Source organism: Mesoplodon mirus (genome assembly GCF_964341445.2).
Source record: "Mesoplodon mirus genome assembly, chromosome: 12".
Lineage (NCBI taxonomy): Eukaryota > Metazoa > Chordata > Mammalia > Artiodactyla > Ziphiidae > Mesoplodon > Mesoplodon mirus.
The window spans coordinates 38,441,212-38,460,174 of record NC_138988.1 but is presented as its reverse complement, the minus strand read 5'-3'; the positions used below and the strand labels follow the sequence as shown (position 1 = coordinate 38,460,174).

The window sequence follows — 18,963 nt, the reverse complement described above, 5'->3', positions numbered from 1 at the left end:
ATCTACTTGTCATAACTCTTCCATTAGACTCAGCTCTCTGAGGGCTAGGACACTCCCCTCCTTTGTGCTCACATAGCATTGTAAATGTCAGTGGAATTGAAATGAGTTGAATAAGGGTGAGAATTTCCTAACAAATGTTAATCTGGGCCCGAGAACCATCATCAGGGTGAAGTGACCCTATGATTAATTTTGGATTTTGAAAACTACTTGAAAATACAAACCAAAAAAAATAACCAGCTGGTGCAGATGGAAAGCTAGATAAAATAGAACCATACGCAGTTTTCAAAAATTTAGCAAGTAATCATCAGTGCATATCTTCATAGTTTCATCTGTTTTATTATAAACCAGCAATCCTTATATGCATAGTTGAAGGAGAGAGAATTGAAAGTGCTTATAATATGTCAAAGTGATGATTTCATACAGGCCAATTTCATTCTTTCCAGATGGTATTTTGACATGTAAGTCAGATATTTTCCTAGTTTTCCTAATGAAAGCTGCAGGTACATACTCATTTGAGGTTTTAACATAGCAAAGTACCTGTTGGAAATCTTTCACACAGGCCTCCTTTGTCATGTTATTTCCATTGATGGGAATTCAGATACCTGGATCAGTTCTGTTTGACTTTTGTTAAAATCTCTAACCTGATAATATTTTACTTTTCTTCCAAACACCTATATTCCCAGTGAAATGGAATTAGGAAAACAAGACCAATAGAACTAAGCCCTCTTGAATCTCTATTAATATTTTTCATGGTGCTTTTTATATTCATAATGCTTTGTTTCCACAGAAATATTACTCCTTGTTTAAAGGGAAAAAATCCCTGTGTTTTCTTTTTCCTCAAAGATACCCAATAAAATTTAAAAAATTAATTTTTCCCTCTGCCTATGTCCTTTAAAATCCTGATTCTTTTTTACATTTCATAGTTGGTATGTATATTCTGGCCTTTTTCAAAGTCAACCAGTACTCTCCTAATGGGAAATTCAACTGGACTTGTTTATGTTCAGTTGGGTTTTTCTTGGTCAGTTTGAATATAGGGCTGCTCATCTCATTTGCTTAAATAAAAATCTTGGTGTATAACTGTTATGAAAACTGGGCTTGGTGTAGACTAACAGTTGGCTTGAATGATCAAGGGCCATGTTTGTCAGCATCACTGAGTCAGCTTTTCTAGGGACAGAGATAAAGAATTAGTTCTGGGATTGGATATTATTTATCAGGGCTTTGTTTTCTGTACCTTGTTTCCCTCTAAGCACCTGGTTAGCTATTATCACAGATACTTTTTGGGGGAACAGGCAACCACATGGTTAATGAAGATGGAGAAGAATTGAAAATTTAATATTACCTTTATAGATTTCCTTCCTTTGCCTTGTTCTCATCCTTCTCAACTGCAAAAAAAAGTATAAGGAGCATTCACATTTCTATGAGAAATCTATACATTTAGGTTAGAAAATGGAGTAAGATATGCTTTTTAATAGTCATACAAATAAGCCACAAAGACCCATCAGCCCACCAGGTTTCTTCCCAGCATGTGATGATGGAAGAAAAAGGTAATAAAAGAGACTTTTTTATTACTCTTTTTAGGTGAGAATCTGTCTGTGGGACTGTTAACACTGAGTTTACCATCTTGATGATTCCAGATGGTTCCTAGCAATTCTGAATGCAAGGTTGGTTGGCAGTCTTCAGAACATTTAGGTCTCTGAGTGGAACATCTTCTGTGTCTACTAGAACTTTTTCTGTGAATTATAAAATTACATTTGAGAACTAAAGGAAAAAAATTCCAATTATCTCAATACAACCACTGTAATCATTTTTGTTTACAGTTGTGTCACATTACATCATTTTCAGATTTCTGTATATTCACCTGTGCTTGCTCAACTCCTCTCCCCTACCCCACACCCCATTTTCCCTCTCATGGAGTGAGCATGAGAGGTGGGGGTGTGACTCGGCTGTGACTTCAGGTGGTCTCTCCAGTTTTCTCTGAGTATGAGCATTCACTATGCTGGCTGTGATTCTGTTATTTAAAGTGATATATTTTTCATACATTATGGCCCTTAAATGCAAGCCAACCTCTTCATCTGGTGTCAGCCAAAAGAAAAGTGATCTGTTGCGACGCTGGAGGAAAAACTGGCAGTGTTGGACTTAACCTATGTTGAGAGATGGTATGTTGTTCTTCACCTTGGGGTGTTCAAGTATGATATTGAAAATGCATGGTTTTCATCTCATATGCTGACTTTTGTCTCTGACCTCTGAATTAGATGCAACTTCATTGTATTTAATTCTAGTCCTTTTTCCTATACACATTTTATATAATTGTTCTCAATTTTAAAGTTTTAAAAATATACTATATTCAATATACTATATCAAGTATCTTATCATATTGTAATTTTTATAGCCATCATTTACAACAAGACTTTTGGGTTTCTGTCTTTTCAGAAGAATTTTGATAGCCAGTATATTCAATCCATGAAAGTGAATGCTTTCTAACTTGCACAGTCAGGCCCACTCACAATGGTTCTGCTATAGATATTTTAGAATAAAAATAACTGTTGTGCTCCAATTTCAGTATTTCTTAACTATAGACATAGTCTTATCTGTGCTTAGGCATGTGGGATCCTTTCTGTAATTGGGCTCTGTGGAGGTTGGAAATCAGATTAATTTATACAGTGTTGTGGTTAATAGCATCAATTTGAATCTGGACTGACTGGGTTTGAAGCCAGGTATTGCTACTTACCATTGAGGTGATTTTGAACAAATTACTTGTTCGTTCTTTGACTGCTTCCCCATGATGGGTAAAATGAAGTTAATAATATTTACCTTATAGGATAGTCATGTGAGGATTAACTATATGTAAAATATTTAGAATACAGTCTTGCACCTACAGGTGCTTTGTAAATATTACTTGGTATCATCACCCATTTTGGCAGTTTATGAAAATCCTTATAGTACAACTCTGAGTCTTGGACACACGAAATGCTTTGGATCAAGATTGGGTCCTTTTTAATTTTTATTTATTTATTTTTAAAGTTTTAGGTATTATAGTTAAAATTTTTTGCTTTTTCTGGCCACACTGCATGGTTTGCGGCATCTTAGTTCCCTGACCAGGGATCAAACCTGGACACCAGCAGTGAGAGCACCGAGTCATAACCACTGGACCACCAGGGAATTCCCTAAACTTTGAATTTCTGTTTTTGTTTGATAAAGTTTCAGGCAGAAGAAGTTGAATGTTGGGCTTATAAATTTAAATATTATATCTGAAGTACATTGTCAACATATAGTATCTCAGGACTGTATAGAGATGCTATTAGATGCTCATTATTTCTCCTCTAGATGCTCGTTATGTCTCCTCTAGTATCTTTTCCTTTGCAGTGACATTAGTATCAAAGTCTGTTCGCAAAGTATGAATGTTGCCATGAATCCTTTCTTTTTCTGCACATAGATTCTGTGTGCTCCTCTGGGCCGCAATAGTTACTTCTTTAAGAACAGAAAGGAAACTCAGGGCTTTGCCAATTTGGTGTTGGTTCCCTGTGTTTTTCATTTTGGCAGCTACGGAGAGGGTTTGCTTTCCATACACCTGGACGCTCCTTTGACGATGTTCTGTAGAGGTAATCAACACACTTGAGAGTATATCTGCTTGTTACGTGGCTGCCCCTTTCTGATTGTGGACATACATTTGAATGTTTACAGTAGATACTTGGTGATAAAAGGCACCTTAGTTGCTTCTGCTCTTCTGCAGTGTTTCCCAAGAACACTCAGAGCCCTTTACAAAATGCAGAATGTTTTATGTATGAGATGTTCACTGAGTTGAATCAAGAAATCCACTTGAAAGGAAATATGTAACAAAACAATTTCTACTGTTAATAGGGTATATACGAATGCATATACTGTTTCTCTAAAGTAGTTTCATTTCTCCAAATAGTTACTAATCAGAGAAGACTGATTTTGTTGTGGTAAGTTTAAATAGAGATTCCAGGGGTTAGTTCTAATCTGTGTTGGTCAAAGTTGTGAAATCAGGTAGAAAGTCTCTGTCCACGTAAGGGGGTGCTGAGATTTCTAGTAGCTTTCTTTTCTTCCTGGTCATTTCCTAAAATTCAAAGGAAGAATCAAATTATACCATTGTAACATTTCATAATGAACTTGGAGTATGTAACAGATCTAAAGCCTTACGTATATCATAATAAAACACTTCAGGCCATTCATTCCATGTGACAAGGGATCCAACCCATTTCACCAAGTTTGGTCTGTTTTTAAGTTACATTTTCTCTTGCCCTAGCTTTTTTGTTGTTGTTTTCCTGTTCCTTTTTTTTTTTTTTTTTCTTTTTTTGGCCTTTATTACCTTGATTCAATGATACCAGTTTTCTATTATTATATATACTTTGTGCTCAAAATTGACCTAGGTTTTGTGTGGTTTCTCTTTCCCTGAGTTTTATTTCTTTTTTAAAAAAAATAAATTTATTTATTTGTGTTTTTAAAAAATTTTTTGGCTGTGTTGGGTCTTCATTGCTGCACACGGGGCTTTCTCTAGTTGTGGCAAGCGGGGGCTACTCTTCATTGCGGTGCGCAGGCTTCTCATTGTCGTGGCTTCTCTTGTTGCAGAGCACGGGCTCTAGAGCTCAGGCTCAGTAGTTTTGGCACACGGGCTTAGCTGCTCCGCGGCATGTGGGATCTTCCCGGGCCAGGGATCGAACCCGTGTTCCCTGCATTGGCAGGTGGATTCTTAACCACTGCACCACCAGGGAAGCCCCTGAGTTTTATTTCTTATTTGAACAAATCACATCTTTTTCTTGGTGTTCCATCTGCACAGTGTCACTCCTAAAGATGAACTTCTTTATCCCGTGAGACAGTGGAGTGGAGGAAACATGGAAGCCACTTGTGGAGCATTGCTTTAATAAGTATATTTTTGTAGTCAAATGGTGGCAGTATCAAGGAAATTATAGGATGGGGTTAGTGTTAGAGTTTATCAGCTTGTAAATCCCATGACTTCCCATCTCATGGGTCACGAGAGTCACAGATGACACTTGCTCAGGAAAATGGTGAAGGGTGTTTTGTGCTCTGATGGTACATACAATTCTTGAACATGTACTGATTGCTAACAATTCCTGTCTCTCCCCCAGCCTACCCCAACTTTGTGCATAAGCACAGTTTTGGACCCAGCCATTTGTACTTACTTATGCTTTTACACCTTCTTCCTTTCATAAAGATTTTAGCTGGCTTATGACTTGAGTTGAAACAAGGAAAAAAAAAGAGGAGACCTGATATGGTCTGTCCCCTGCCAACCAGAAGCTTCCTGTGGTATATAGTTGCCTCAGTCTGTCAGCACTTCTGTCTTTGAAGGTGGTTTCTGCTTGATAAGTGGTGACTATTAGCATAGCTCTGAGATAATTGCTTCTCCTTCCTCTCTTGGGATACATTTTTTTTTTCCAGATAATTTCCTGTTCTTGTTGACCTTGTTTTTCCAGAAGACTCAGCCTGTGGTTAAAATGTTTCGGGTCCCCCTTTGAACTTTCTGTGGGATTACCCAATTCTGGGGCACCCTCACCAGATCATCAGTACTAAAGAGGGCAAAGAATCTTCTTGGTTAATAGAAAAGACCATTTTGGAATGACTTTCTAAGTCCAGAAACATCCAGACTTTCCTTCAGTACTTTTTTCTGTTTGGGGTAGCAGCTTTGCCTAGTACAGGGGAGGGGGGGGCTATGGGGAGGGCTTGTGTTTAAGGGGTTCAGAAACAGGGGATTTAAGTGTGTCTTTTGTGTTTTCAAGGCACTAACACCACTCCCGTCTGTATTTAAATGCTGTCCCCAGGTTACGACTATGGCTATGTCTGCGTGGAGTTTTCACTCTTGGAAGATGCCATCGGATGCATGGAGGCCAACCAGGTTGCTTTATACTTCGGTCAAATGATGCTGGAAGGATATATTTTTTATGTATGGGGAGGGAGGGCTTCAAGTGATTTAACTTTGGAAAGGTACCAGAAATCTGTATTTGGAGCATACCACATTCCAACCAGGAGAAACTTTAAAAGAAGCTGGGAAGGTTTCTCTAGAAGAGTTAATGGGCACAGAGTGTATTTTAAAAAATAGCATTCAGTTGTAGTTCCACCATATTCCAAGGACAGTAGATGGAAAAAAATGACAGGTCTGGAGTGCTTCCCTTTGGGATGTGACTGAGCTTGGGATCCAGATGCAAAGAATGATCCTTGCCTGTCTGTGATCTGAAGGAACTTCCTGGCACAGGAATTCTAGGTCAGTACTTACACCCAGACCTAGGGTGAAGACCACTGATGGCAACTCCTATGGCACTCAGGTCCTGCCTGCATGTGCTACTTTTGGAGGAGGTCCAATGGGGAGAAGAGAGTTAGTTGTTGATTGTTGGGGTCTTTTGCATTCATCATTGTTCTTTGAAAATTGGGGTTTCGTACTCAAGTTCTTAGCTGCATATAGTCAGAGCTGGTGAATCTGAATCTGTACTTACCTTATGTTTGAAACACCTAGATGTATTTAGCTTGCCACCTAGAACTGTCATCTGGGTCTTTAATTGAACGCTGCCTGGTAGTTTTGGGAGGAATTATGAAATGGATAGAATCCTTGTCATCGTGTTTCCTTGGGAAAAGTTGCTTTCTTTGTGGTGTGTTAGTTCCTCCATCTGTAAAGTGGGAGAAAGAAGCTTAGTGATACAGTTTGATTTTTATGTGCCCACTGCCTGTGCTTAACATTGTGATTGCGATGCACCCAGAATCTTAAAAGAAGGCTCTGCCAGAGAAGAGTAGTATTGCATGAGAACTGTTCCTCTTTCATAGCCTAATGCCCTTTCATCAGCTTTGTTCCATTCAGCATGGCTCATCACACTTAACTTTTTCCCTCTTTGACCATGTTCCCCCTTTATGGCAATGGAGATGACATGCTCTAAATCCTCTGGGGTCAAGAAGTAATCAGAGGAAACTTGATGTATCCTTTCCTATTGTTAGTAGTATAAATACTGTTAGATCCTGAGAAAATGACTGCATTAGGACCATATCCCCTTGACAGAGTTCTTGTTGCCTGATTTGTTCAGTGTCCATCATTGAGTCTGTCATTTAACAGATACTAATTATGTGTCAGAAAATGCTATCTGCCAATATTTGGAGAGAGGAATAAAAGTCCTAGTCTGTATGCTTATGGTTGATTCCATTCTAACAATCTGTCCTAATTTGAGAACATTCATTTAATTCATAAGCATCTTGTTTTTATCAGTGAGTAATCTTTAAATCCTTTGCCACTGTACTAAAGAATATTGTGAGTGGTAGAAACATAAATGGGGAGTCATGGGAGATGCCATTTCTTTAGTGCCATTCTCCCAACTGTATGTTTTTCCTAGAGGGATATTGCTTTTTATCAGAGCTATTTAATCTTAAAAATAACCATATTGTGTCTTAACTGCCTCTTCCTTCTATCCCCCCAAAAATCCTATCTAAAGTATCCAGCCTCCTAAAGAGTAATGTCAAATAGAACTAGGGCAGCCTTCTTTAAAAATAAAGATTATCCTTATGCTGGATTTCTGTTAGAGGTACATCTAGAAAAATGTTCATTTACACAAGCAGTGTCAAGGGGGTGTGGCCTATAGACATATCTCCCCTTACCCTTCCCACCCATTCTTTGAACACTCTTAGGACTCCCAGATCCCTCATGAATGACCTTTGCCCAGTGAATGGGACACCAGAATAAAGCAGGAGCAAGGCCAGAATTTTTCTAGATGTGAAATAGAATGTTTTGATGGGTAACCATGCTCTTGCATATGTCACTCTGTGCAGGAGAGCAAGTACGAGATAGCCTCTGTCTTCTAGGACCTTATAATCTCATACTAAGAAAGGTGACAGAGATTATGTGGTACTCATGGATTCCATAGAGTGTTCTCTCAGATAAACTCCAAATTCTGTCCAATAACATTTTCAGTATTCACTGGAGTTATTTGTTAATAAGACATCACCATATCCTTATTCAGTCAAACCCATTTCCTAGATTTTTATTCTTCCCCTAGCCATGGGACAGAGGTCACACTGCTAACACTGCCATGCAATAGAATCCTCTCGCTGAACTGCATAGACTTCATGACCCAGTCAGTATTCTTCTAATAACCTTTACCACAGCTCAGATGTGTACAAATCATTCTGATGAGAAAAATTTTGAGAATGGAATATTCAGGGGGATTTTTGTAATTAGGTAGTATAGCATAGAAAAGAGGAGTGTAGGTTCTATAGTCAGATGTTACTTCCTAGCTGGGTTGTCTCTGGCAAATTTCTTAACCTCCCTTGGCCTCAGTTCCCTCTGTTACCAGTACCTCATGGGACCCTGGAGTGGATTAAACGAGATCGTGCGTTCACGAGTGCCTGCTGTGTACTAGGCACCTTTCTGGATGCTGGAGATGCTGCAGTAAATGAGACAGATTATATAACTTCCGTTTTAGTGATAGAAGTCAGAGCATAAGCAATTAGACAAATTTAAAATAATATATGATAGGGCTTCCCTGGTGGCGCAGTGGCTGAGAGTCCGCCTGCCGATGCAGGGGACACGGGTTCGTGCCCTGGTCCGGGAAGATCCCACATGCCGCGGAACGGCTGGGCCCGTGAGCCATGGCCACTGAACCTGCGCGTCCGGAGGCTGTGCTCCGCAACAAGAGAGGCCACAACAGTGAGAGGCCCGCGTACCGCAAAAAAAAAAAAAAAAAAAAAAAATATATATATATATATATATATATATATGATAATGCTAAGTGCTATAAAGATAATGAAGCAGGGTATTGAGAGAATGCATATGAGGGCAGTTTTAGATGAGGTGGTTAGGGAAACTTCGTGAAGAATAACATAGAATTTGAGTAGTGACTCTTGGTGCATAATGTATACAGAACACTTAGCATAGCATCTGATACCTAGTAAGCATTTGAAATTAGACAGTCGTCTCCTCCTCCTCCTCTTCCTCTTCTTCATGTCAAGTAATTTCCAATCATAATTCCGGGAAAAAAATTTTTATATCTGGATTTTCCTTAAGGAAATGGATGTGGATCAAGCTCCCAATAACACAGCAGTTTAAAATCTTATGAGAGACATAAGAATGTGAGGGAAGAAGTCCTTACTCCTTGGAGTAAGGTGCAAGTGTTTGTGGAAGATGTCTGTTCACCCATTCTCCTTCCTTCCAAGTTTTACTTATAGACCAAATTAGTATGAATTCTGAGTCACCATCTACAGGGCACCTTTGAGTAGTCTGTGTATATGCTTCTGAGGAGGGTTCTATGAAATGCTTTGGGTTGAGATTTTTCTAACTCTTCACTATCCTGACTCTTGATGTGAAGTGTCTTTTATTTATCATTGACTGATACTTATAAGTCTGGGGAAGGGAATAAAGGAGGCTTCTGCCAGCTTGCTTTGTCAGATATTGTGGGGCATGTGTGCATAATGAGGTTGTTCAGGATGATAACTAAGGCCCCTCTAGCCCTTTCCCAGTGCCTTAATGGAGACATCAAACTAGTAGGATGCTCTGCAGCAGTACTGAGCATGGTGGCCAAGGGGACTCATCAGGGCATCACTTAGCCAGCAGCTGTCTGTCTGGGAAAGTAATTTCCTACAGAGGTCTGTCAGCTCATACCTTCACCATCTCTGTCTAGGAGAAGTAGAAAGCCAGCAAACACTGTGAGATGCAGAACCTTTTATTCTATCCCTTCCTGGGAAAGGTATTTCTAGCAGTGTCATATACCCTTGGCTTTCTTTCTTGTCCAAGTCCCTGAGGATTGAGAATGACTATTATCTCCTTTCTCTTTGTGTGCCATTGCACTGGGACTTGGGGAGGGAGTAAGAAGCATTGTGTTAGAATATCTCTCAGTGGTTGCCCAGTTGTGCTAGTTCTCTCAAACTGTTGTCATTTGGTCTGCAGGATTTTATTTTCTCAAATTTGCAGGTATGATGTTTGTTGCCTATTTCTGTTTGACCAAATAGTCACTAAAGTGCCCTTATAAAAGGGCTCTGGGAGAATAATTCATTTCTCTGTAGTTTTTACTTAACTTTATTAGCATCAGTGACCTTCTTTATCTAAAGATGACTTGGCTACATGACAGAATCAGCCTGACTTTATAAAGTGCAAGGGAAAAGGATGCTGTTATCACCTAACATGAAAATTCCTTCAGACACTGGCTTTTTCTAGTATGTGGGATGAAGACTGTAGAATACATGAAGTTTAATGAAATAATGTTTTTTTGTGTCAACAAACTTAAGAGAGTTTGAGTTTTTGAAGATAACAGGATGGCCAGGGTATTTCTGAAGGTATGTGAAGGAAGCCAAATCTTAAATGGGATCTGTCCTTGTGATTAAAATGAGATGAATAGGGAACGCTTATGTTTTGGGGGATGGGAAGACTTTGTTGAGGCCATGATGGAAAAAATGAGCTGAGACTCAGTTTCTTGGAATTTTATTTAAGTTGTTAGCAATATTGTATGAAACATTTCAGTACTTGAATTGTGTGCTTTCCAAGTAACAAAAAATAATAATCTTTATAAATTCCTGCAAGGCTGTGGCATTGCCTAAACCCTCACCCTAAAACTACTTCACTGAAGAGAATGTGGCATCCTGGCCAGAGCTCAGCTGTATAACTTGTGGCTTGAGTCATGCCATTCTTTTTGGAAATTTCAATTTCAGTACCCTCTCCTGAGTGCCCTCAGTAGAGGTATTGGTGGGAAACAGAAAGGAAAATGAATTCTAAAATGTGTGTAAATCAACAATTATTGAAGATTCTCACTCTCCGGAGAGTTGGGGTATTCTGGAGAATTAAAAATGATTTTAAGGGGGACTTCCGTGGTGTCGCAGTGGTTGAGACTCTGAGCTCCCAGTGCTGGGGGCCCAGATTCAATGCTGGGTCAGGGAACTAGATCCCACATGCATGCTGCAACTAAGAGTTTGCATGCCACAACTAAGGAGCCCGCCTGCTGCAACTAAGACCCGGCACAACCAACCAAATAAATAAATAAATAAAATATTTTTAACAAATGCTTTTAAGGATTGATGATCTGATTATGCAGTTTGGTTATCTGTCTGGTGATTGAGTCTTGGCTGGGCACCAGGCAATATATCATAGTAGTTAAATATATGGACTCTGATCTCCATCCAACTAGCTCAGTAGGTAAATACATGGACTCTGGAGGCAGACTACTCGGGGTTGCTTCTCAGCTCTGTAACCTTCTACTATGTAACTTGGGCAAGTGGCATAACATAACATCTCTGTGTCTCAATGTCTTCTCATACTTCTAGGGATTAAAGAGTTAATGCATGTAAGGTGATTAGAACTGGGCCTGGCACGCAGTGAACATTGAGTGTTTATTTGTTATTAACACACAACTTCTAATCTGACTGGACAAGAAAGTCCTAAATTATAGCAGCTCCAGTTTTGGCTTCATGGAGTATATGGTTAAAAAAGGATTTGGTGGCAGTGTCCAGGGGATTATTTTTACATCAACAATACTTCTTATTTAGCCTGTTGGTTGGGACTGATTATCAGGTCTCTCTAGGTGTTTCCCCTGCCTCAGTGATCAAATCTTAAATTTTCTCAAGGGGAAGTGCAAGAGACATACCACATGTGGGGCATGGAGTATGGTTAGACCACGCTGGGAACCTAGCCTGTGACCTTAAAACCCTAAACTCTGGTAACTAGCCACTGGCGTTGCCTATCTCAGTATTTTTCCAATAATTGTAGAAGGTACTCTAAACTGGAGTCAGTTTAGTTTTCTTGAATTTGAAAAGTAAACATTTATCATTTGGCAGTTTTAGGGGAAATTTCCAATGTGTCTCCTATGATGAGGTTTATGATTATTTTTGTTACACATGGTTCATTTCTGTGGATGGAAGAAATTTAGTTCCTAATTTGTTCTAAATTGGGCATGTGCCTGTATATTTTAACCTTGTGCTTTGTTGTTGCCATATTTCTTTCGGCTTGTATTTTTTTAAATTTATTTATTTATTTATTTATTTTTGGCTGCGTTGGGTCTTTGTTGCTGCACGTGGGCTTTCTTTAGTTGCAGCGAGCCGGGGCTACTCTTCGTTGCGGTGCGTGGGCTTCTCATTGCAGTGGCTTCTCTTGTTGCGGAGCACGGGCTCTAGGCATGCATGCTTCAGCAGTTGCAGCACTCAGGCTCAGTAGTTGTGGCTTGCGAGCTCTAGAGCACAGGCTCAGTAGTTGTGGTGCACGGACTTAGTTGCTCTGCAACATGTGCAGTCTTCCCAGACCAGGTCTCGAACCCGTGTCCCCTGCATTGGCAGGTGGATTCTTAACCAGTGTGCCACCAGGGAGGCCCCCAGCTTGTATTTTTAGTTAATGTTTGACTTTTTATAAAAATGAGATTGTGCAAAGTGCTAATTTTGGAACTTGATTACAGACAGTTATTGAAAAAAAACAAGCAGAATTTGTATAATTCTAATTAACTAGTTCAGGGGTTATACAAAGGCACAGTTCCCTTTGTGGTCTTGGTTATAACTTTAGTTTATGACTTTGTATACCTCCAGACAGTATAGTGTTAGGAGCACAGACAGGTTTAAGATTCCAGCTTCATCAGTTCCTAGCTCTTGTAACTTCTGAAGCTCAGTTTCCTCATCTATAAAATGGAGGGATAATCACAGTACCTACCTCAGAGCAATTGTGAGATTAAAGTATGTAATGTATGTGAAGTGCTTGGTATGGCAGCTAGCATATGGTATATACTCAGTAGTACAGGGTGATTCTATAACACTGGACTCTATTTGGTTGCCTTCCTTTTTCTTGGCTGCTTATCTACCTCTTGGGACTCAGAGATGCCTGAAAAGTGGAGGCAGTGCTTTGGGTGGCAGCTAGATCTTTGACAGCCATTTCATGTGGTGCTGTTGCACAGCGTCTCTCCCATGAAACTTGGGGTGTCTGGACTGAAAGTGAAAGAGGCTGGGTAGCACCTGTCTTGACAGTGTCTGAGGGATGAGTGCACAGGCATCCAGGCATGTGAGGGCAGACGATCATGGCCATTCCAGCACTCATACGATGGAGAGCCTTGTTTCTGAATCTAGCATTGCTGGTAGTTCTGTCACAGAATTCACTTAGGCCACAGGTGGCATTGAATGTTTATTGGGTGTCTTCTCCATTCAAGTTGAACTTGGAGGTTATCATGTGTCTTTGTGTCCTGTTCTCCACAGGGCTAATTGTTCAGATGTTGTCATTCCACCCTCTAGCTCATTTGTATGTGAGCTAGATACATAAATACGTGTCTATGTAATATGTATTATATATAATATGTACATATTTCTTGTTAAGAGTATTGATGGTATGACTTTGATAATCATGGATAAGCTTATCTAGATTAATAATTATCTTTGGGACTTCCCTAGTGGCACAGTGGTTAAGAATCCGCCTGCGGGCTTCCCTGGTGGCTCAGTGGTTGAGAGTCCGCCTGCCGATGCAGGGGACACGGGTTCGTGCCCCAGTCCGGGAAGATCCCACGTGCCGTGGAGTGGCTGGGCCCGTGAGCCATGGCCGCTGAGCCTGTGCTCCGCAACGGGAGAAGCCACAGCAGTGAGAGGCCCGCGTACCGCAAAAAAAAAAAAAAAAAAAGAATCCACCTGCCAATGCAGGGGAAAATGGGTTCAAGCCCTGATCCAGGAAGATCCCACATGCCGTGGAGCAACTAAGCCCGTGCGCCACAGCTACTGAGCCTGCACCCTAGAGTCCGCGAGCCACAACTACCAAGCCCGCGTGCCACAGCTACTGAAGCCCATGTGCCTAGAGTCTGTGCTCCGCAACAAGAGAAGCAACCACAATGAGAAGCCGGCACCACAACGAAGAATAGCCCCTGCTTGCCACAGCTACAGAAAGCCCGTGCGCAGCAATGAACACCCGACGCGGCCAAAAATAAATAAATAAATATATTAAAAAATAACTATCTTTAATCTCTCATGGTGAGATTAGTAATGCTGATGTTGTATACTAATGATACATATTTTACCAAAATCTGTGACCAAGTGAAATTTGTATTTAATCTATTTAATCTGTATGAACGCTGTTTCCAAAGGAAAATATAAAGAGAAAAAGAGGTCTATCACAGAAAGTAGATAATTGGTTACCAGGTTCTTATAGAGAGGGGGAAAGCAAGAGGGAATAGTGAGTGACTGCTAATAGGTAATAGGGCCTCTTTCTGAGGTGGTAAAAATGTTCTAGTATTAGTTGGTGATGATGGTTGACCAACCTTGTGAATATACTAAAACCCACTGAATTGTACAGAGTACTATAAAAGAGTGAATTTTATGGCATGTGAACTGTATCTCGAGTTTTAAAAAAAGTGTTTAAACTTAGCATGGAATTTAGTTCAGGATCCCAGCCTGACGGGAATGAATTCGGGTCTAAAATAAAGTACAGATTCACTTACAGAAAAGAAGGTGGTATGTCAGTTTGTCTGGAAGCTAGAGATTTAAAGCTTTGATCGTAAAATGTCTGAAGAATTTCTTTGTTAATGGTATCTACATGCCACAGAAGAACATTTAAACTAAATGTCTGAAAGGTGATGGATGATATTGGTAACAAGCCACATTTGAAGTGGCCACGTAGCTTGTGCACAGTAGTTGCTCAGTAGTTGCACAGTAGTAGCTCAGTACAGAGTGGGCTTTCTGTTTTAGTATCCACACAGTTAGAAATAAAGGAAAGGGGGGCTTCCCTGGTGGCACAGTGGTTGAGAGTCCGCCTGCCAATGCAGGGGACACGGGTCTGTGCCCCGGTCCAGGAAGATCCCACATGCCGCGGAGCGGCTGGGCCCGTGAGCCATGGCCGCTGAGCCTGCGCGTCTGGAGCCTGTGCTCCGCAACGGGAGAGGCCACAACAGTGAGAGGTGCGCGTACCGCAGGAAAAAAAAAAAAAAAAAGGAAAGAAAGAAAGAAAGGAAAGGGGAATTCCCTGGCCATCTAGTTGGTTAGGACTCAGCGATTTCATTGCTGAGGACCTGGGTTTGATCCCTGGTTGGGGAGCTAAGATCCCACAAGCCTCGTGGCGCAGCCAAAAAAAAAGAAAAAAAAGAAGGAAAAAAAGAAATAAAGGAAAGGACTATTTTGAAGTATTGATAGATTTAAAATGAAAGTGCCGCTGGGAAATCCTTGGGCTTTTTTTTTTTTTTTTTTTTTTTTAACAGAGACAACATTCCTGTAACCGAATGCTTTGTAGGTACCAACATGGATCTTTCCTGGTTTCCTGGAATTGTTAACCAAAGCTCAAAACTGGAATGTGGGTAGAGGAGACCAAATCACTGCTGAGGGAGGTTCCCTCCCTGTATCTTTCTCAGAGGCTTCTTTTCGGCAGTATTTTTTTTTAATTCTTTTTTTGGGGGGAGGCTGCATTGGGTCTTCGTTGCTGCGCGAGTGGGGCTACTCTTTGTTGTGGTGCGCTGGCTTCTCATTGCGGTGGCTTCTCTTGTTACAGAGCACAGACTCTTAAGAGTGAGGGCTTCAGTAGTTGTGGCACGTGGGCTCTAGAGTGCAGGCTCAGTAGTTCTGGCGCATGGGCTTAGTTGCTCCACGGTATGTGGGATCTTCCCAGACCAGGGATCGAACCCATGTCCCCTGAATTGACAGGCAGATTCTCAACCACTGTGACACCAGGGAAGTCCCTTTTCAGCAGTATTGACACTGTAGCTGTCATCTTTGACCTCTAGTACCAGAGGGACACAGAGGTTTTTTTTTTAAAGAAAAAAAATTATTACGATAATTTAAGTATCATAAGATTCACCCATTTTAAGTATATAATTCAGTGATTTTTAGTAAATTTACCAAGTCGTGCAACCATAAAGTGATTTCAGACTTAAAAGTTGTAAAAACAGTACAAAGACTTCCTATGCGCTTTGCACCCACATTCCCCAAATGTTAACATTTTACCACATTAGTGTTTTTTTTTTTTTAATTTGTTTATTTTAAAACATGAAACCCAAGCTGAATAGAAACCACAGAAATTACACTGACGAGATCTTTAGTATTTGCCAAGAAAAATAAAGCCCCCAGAGAAATAAAAATCAAACCCCAAACCCAGTTAAAAAAAACAAAAAAACAAAAACAGAAACACAGCGACAGCACATACAGCCATGGCCCTACGGAAGCTGGGGGATGCCAAGCGATTCAGGCCTCAGTTCCTCGCTCAGGATGCTAAATCACCTTGTGGAGGGATGCAAGGGCCAGGAGAGAAACCCGGGAGGGGGAGTCTTAACAAATGCAGAGATTTTTGAATGATTCCTTCTCTTGAAGAGGCATCATTTAACTTGTCTTCCCATCATACCCCCTCCCTTGGTGGTTGGAGATACTCTTTGGTTGGGGAAAGTAAGTAAATTTCTGGTGGGTTGAGTGGATGCTTTGTAAAGTGATGAGGGCTTAAGCTATCTTGTCAGCGCTCCCAAGAGGGTCGGTCCCCTGCTGGGCAGAGCTGAGGTTGGGGGTTGGGGTTGGAGGATGGGAAATAGGACCAGATTCAAATCTCCCACTCCTGCACACTGTAAGGTTTTTGTGGGGCTTAAAAAAAACCCAACAAATGTTTTCCCCCATGAGAGAGCTGGCATTTGGATGCCTGATACACAAAGAAGGACTTGTGTGCTAGCTAGCATTAGACCAAGAAGCAACAGCGGCCAGGGGAAAGGCGAAGCAAGTTTACATCCACTGGCCTGATGGTTTTTTGTAATACAGTGGTTCTTAACAGTGGGGAGAGGGCGGGGGGAAGGCAGTTTGGATATCCTTTTCTCCCCTCCCCAACCACTGGACATTTGGCAATATCCGGAGACATTTTCGGTTGTCACTACTGGCACTAGTGAGTAGAGGCCAGGGATGCTGCTAAACATCCTACAACACACAGGACAGCCCCTGTAGTGAATTATCTGGCCCAAAATTTAAACAGTGCCAAGTTTGAGAAACCCTGGTATAAGGGGACGGGAGTTATGGTTAGCCATAGAGAGGATGACCCAACTTGCCATGGGTTGACTTTTAATGAATCACCTTTCTCTTTACCTTCCTCCTGGTCCTAACAGAATGGGGAATGGTGGGTGGGGTTAAGAGTGTAGTGATAGAGTGCAGACATGGCTCCTGCCCACCCTCCAGACTGCCAGTCACAAGTCTAACCTGTGCCCTTGGGGTAGGAGCTTCAGAATGAGACCAACTTGATATATTGCCCAGAATAAGTTCTTTAAAGAACCAAAGGGTTTTGGGTTTTGGTGGGGTTTTTTTTTGGTTTTTTGTTTTGGCCATGCCACGCACCTTGCAGGATCTTAGTTCCCTTACCAGGGATTGAACCTGGGCTTGGCAGTGAAAGCTCCAACTCCTAACCACTAGGCCACCAGAGAACTCCCCCCCAAAGGTGATTTTTAAAATCAGTCTGAGAAATGACTAAGATATTCTGTTATCCAGCAGACATACCAGCTGGATATGGGGCTTGAGGGTCAGCAGATCATGCACATTTGATAGCAGTTGCTAGGGAAACAAGTTGAGAATTCCCTAAACAGATTGTATTTCACATATCAGTTTTCCAGGGAGTATTTAAAATATGGGTGCTGATTTTCATAGCCCTTGGTTATAGTGTATCAAATATTGGAAACCAAATGAATATCTTTTCATTTGGCTTTATTTTGGAAGAAGCTTTCACAGAGCCTTATAACTGGAGCCAGCATGTTGAACTAGTTATAGAGTTTCAACTCAAAGTAAAAATGCGTATATTTTATCTTAATATAATAGCATTTTACTGTAAATGGGACATACCCTCCTGTGCAAAACTGGTTGGTCTGTCTGGAATCATGTTGGATATATCAGAAACAACTCATTTTAACTTTTGTTAACATGGTGAATACTGAGCACTTCTATGTGTAAGACCTCGGACTAAGTGGTATACATTTATTAATGAAAAATGGACATGTCTTCTTATGGTCTAGTGGGGTGAGACTGTTTAAAATTTTTTAATTTTTAAAACTTTACATTTTGAAATAATCTCAGTCTTTCAAGGGGGTACAAAGTAGTGGAAAGAATACCAATACTCTTCAACATTTCATAATCATTAAGTTAACATAGATATAATATTATCTAATATACATAACTTTTCAGATTTTGCCAGTTGTCTGCAAATGTCGTTTCTCTGGTTTAGTATGCAAGCCAGGATCATATGTTGTATTGAGTTGTGATATCTCCTTTTATTCTCTGTGACACTCCTCAGTCTTTCTTTGTCTTTCATGGCCTCGACACTTTAGAAAAGTACTGGCAGTTATTTTGTAGGACATTTCTCTGTTTGAATTTGTCTGTTTCCTTGTGATTAAATTCAGGTTATGCATTTTTTGGCAAGAATACCCCAGGAGTGATGTGTGTCTTTCCTTATATATCATCAGGTAGCACATGGTTTTGTCCTGTTACTAGTGATATTAACTTAGACCACTTGGTTAAGGTGGTGTTTGTCAGGTTTCACCACTGTAAAGTTACTATTTTAGGTATAATTAACTTACTAATTAATTATAATTAATAAGTATTTTGTGGGGGCATACTTTGAGATTATAAATATCCTATTTCTCAGCATGCCTTTCTCACTTAATAATTTTAGCATCTGTTGATAGCTTTTGCATGTAAAGTTACTACTGTGGGTTTTTGTCTAAGGGCAATTTTCTATTTCCATCATTTCTTACACATTTGTTAGAATTCTACTATAAGGATGAACCATCCCATCTCCCTTATTTTATGTAGTGAATAGAACTAAAAAATATGGTGTATACACACATACGCATTTTTATATCTATCTGTGTATATATATTAAAAACCATGATTTCATGATGTTATAAATTCCAATTCCAATCCAATATCACAGAGTTCATTCTAGCTTTACCTCATTCCTTATTTGTAATTCTTTCTGCTAATAGTAAAAATCCTGGCTTTCATTATCCACAATATGTTTACTTATTTGCTCAATCCCAGAGTATACATAAAGTAGTTTCAGATTGT

The 18,963-nt window shown here is 40.3% G+C and overlaps 1 protein-coding gene across 1 annotated transcript in view; it reads left to right on the top strand.

The window, feature by feature from the left end:
• RBM6 (RNA binding motif protein 6) overlaps positions 1-18,963 on the top strand; it is a 106,826-nt gene that overhangs the window by 40,213 nt on the left and 47,650 nt on the right. The window contains exon 6 of the mRNA XM_082637527.1: positions 5,799-5,872. Coding sequence (XP_082493653.1) covers positions 5,799-5,872 — 74 coding nt within the window. The remainder of the gene's footprint in view (positions 1-5,798; positions 5,873-18,963) is intronic.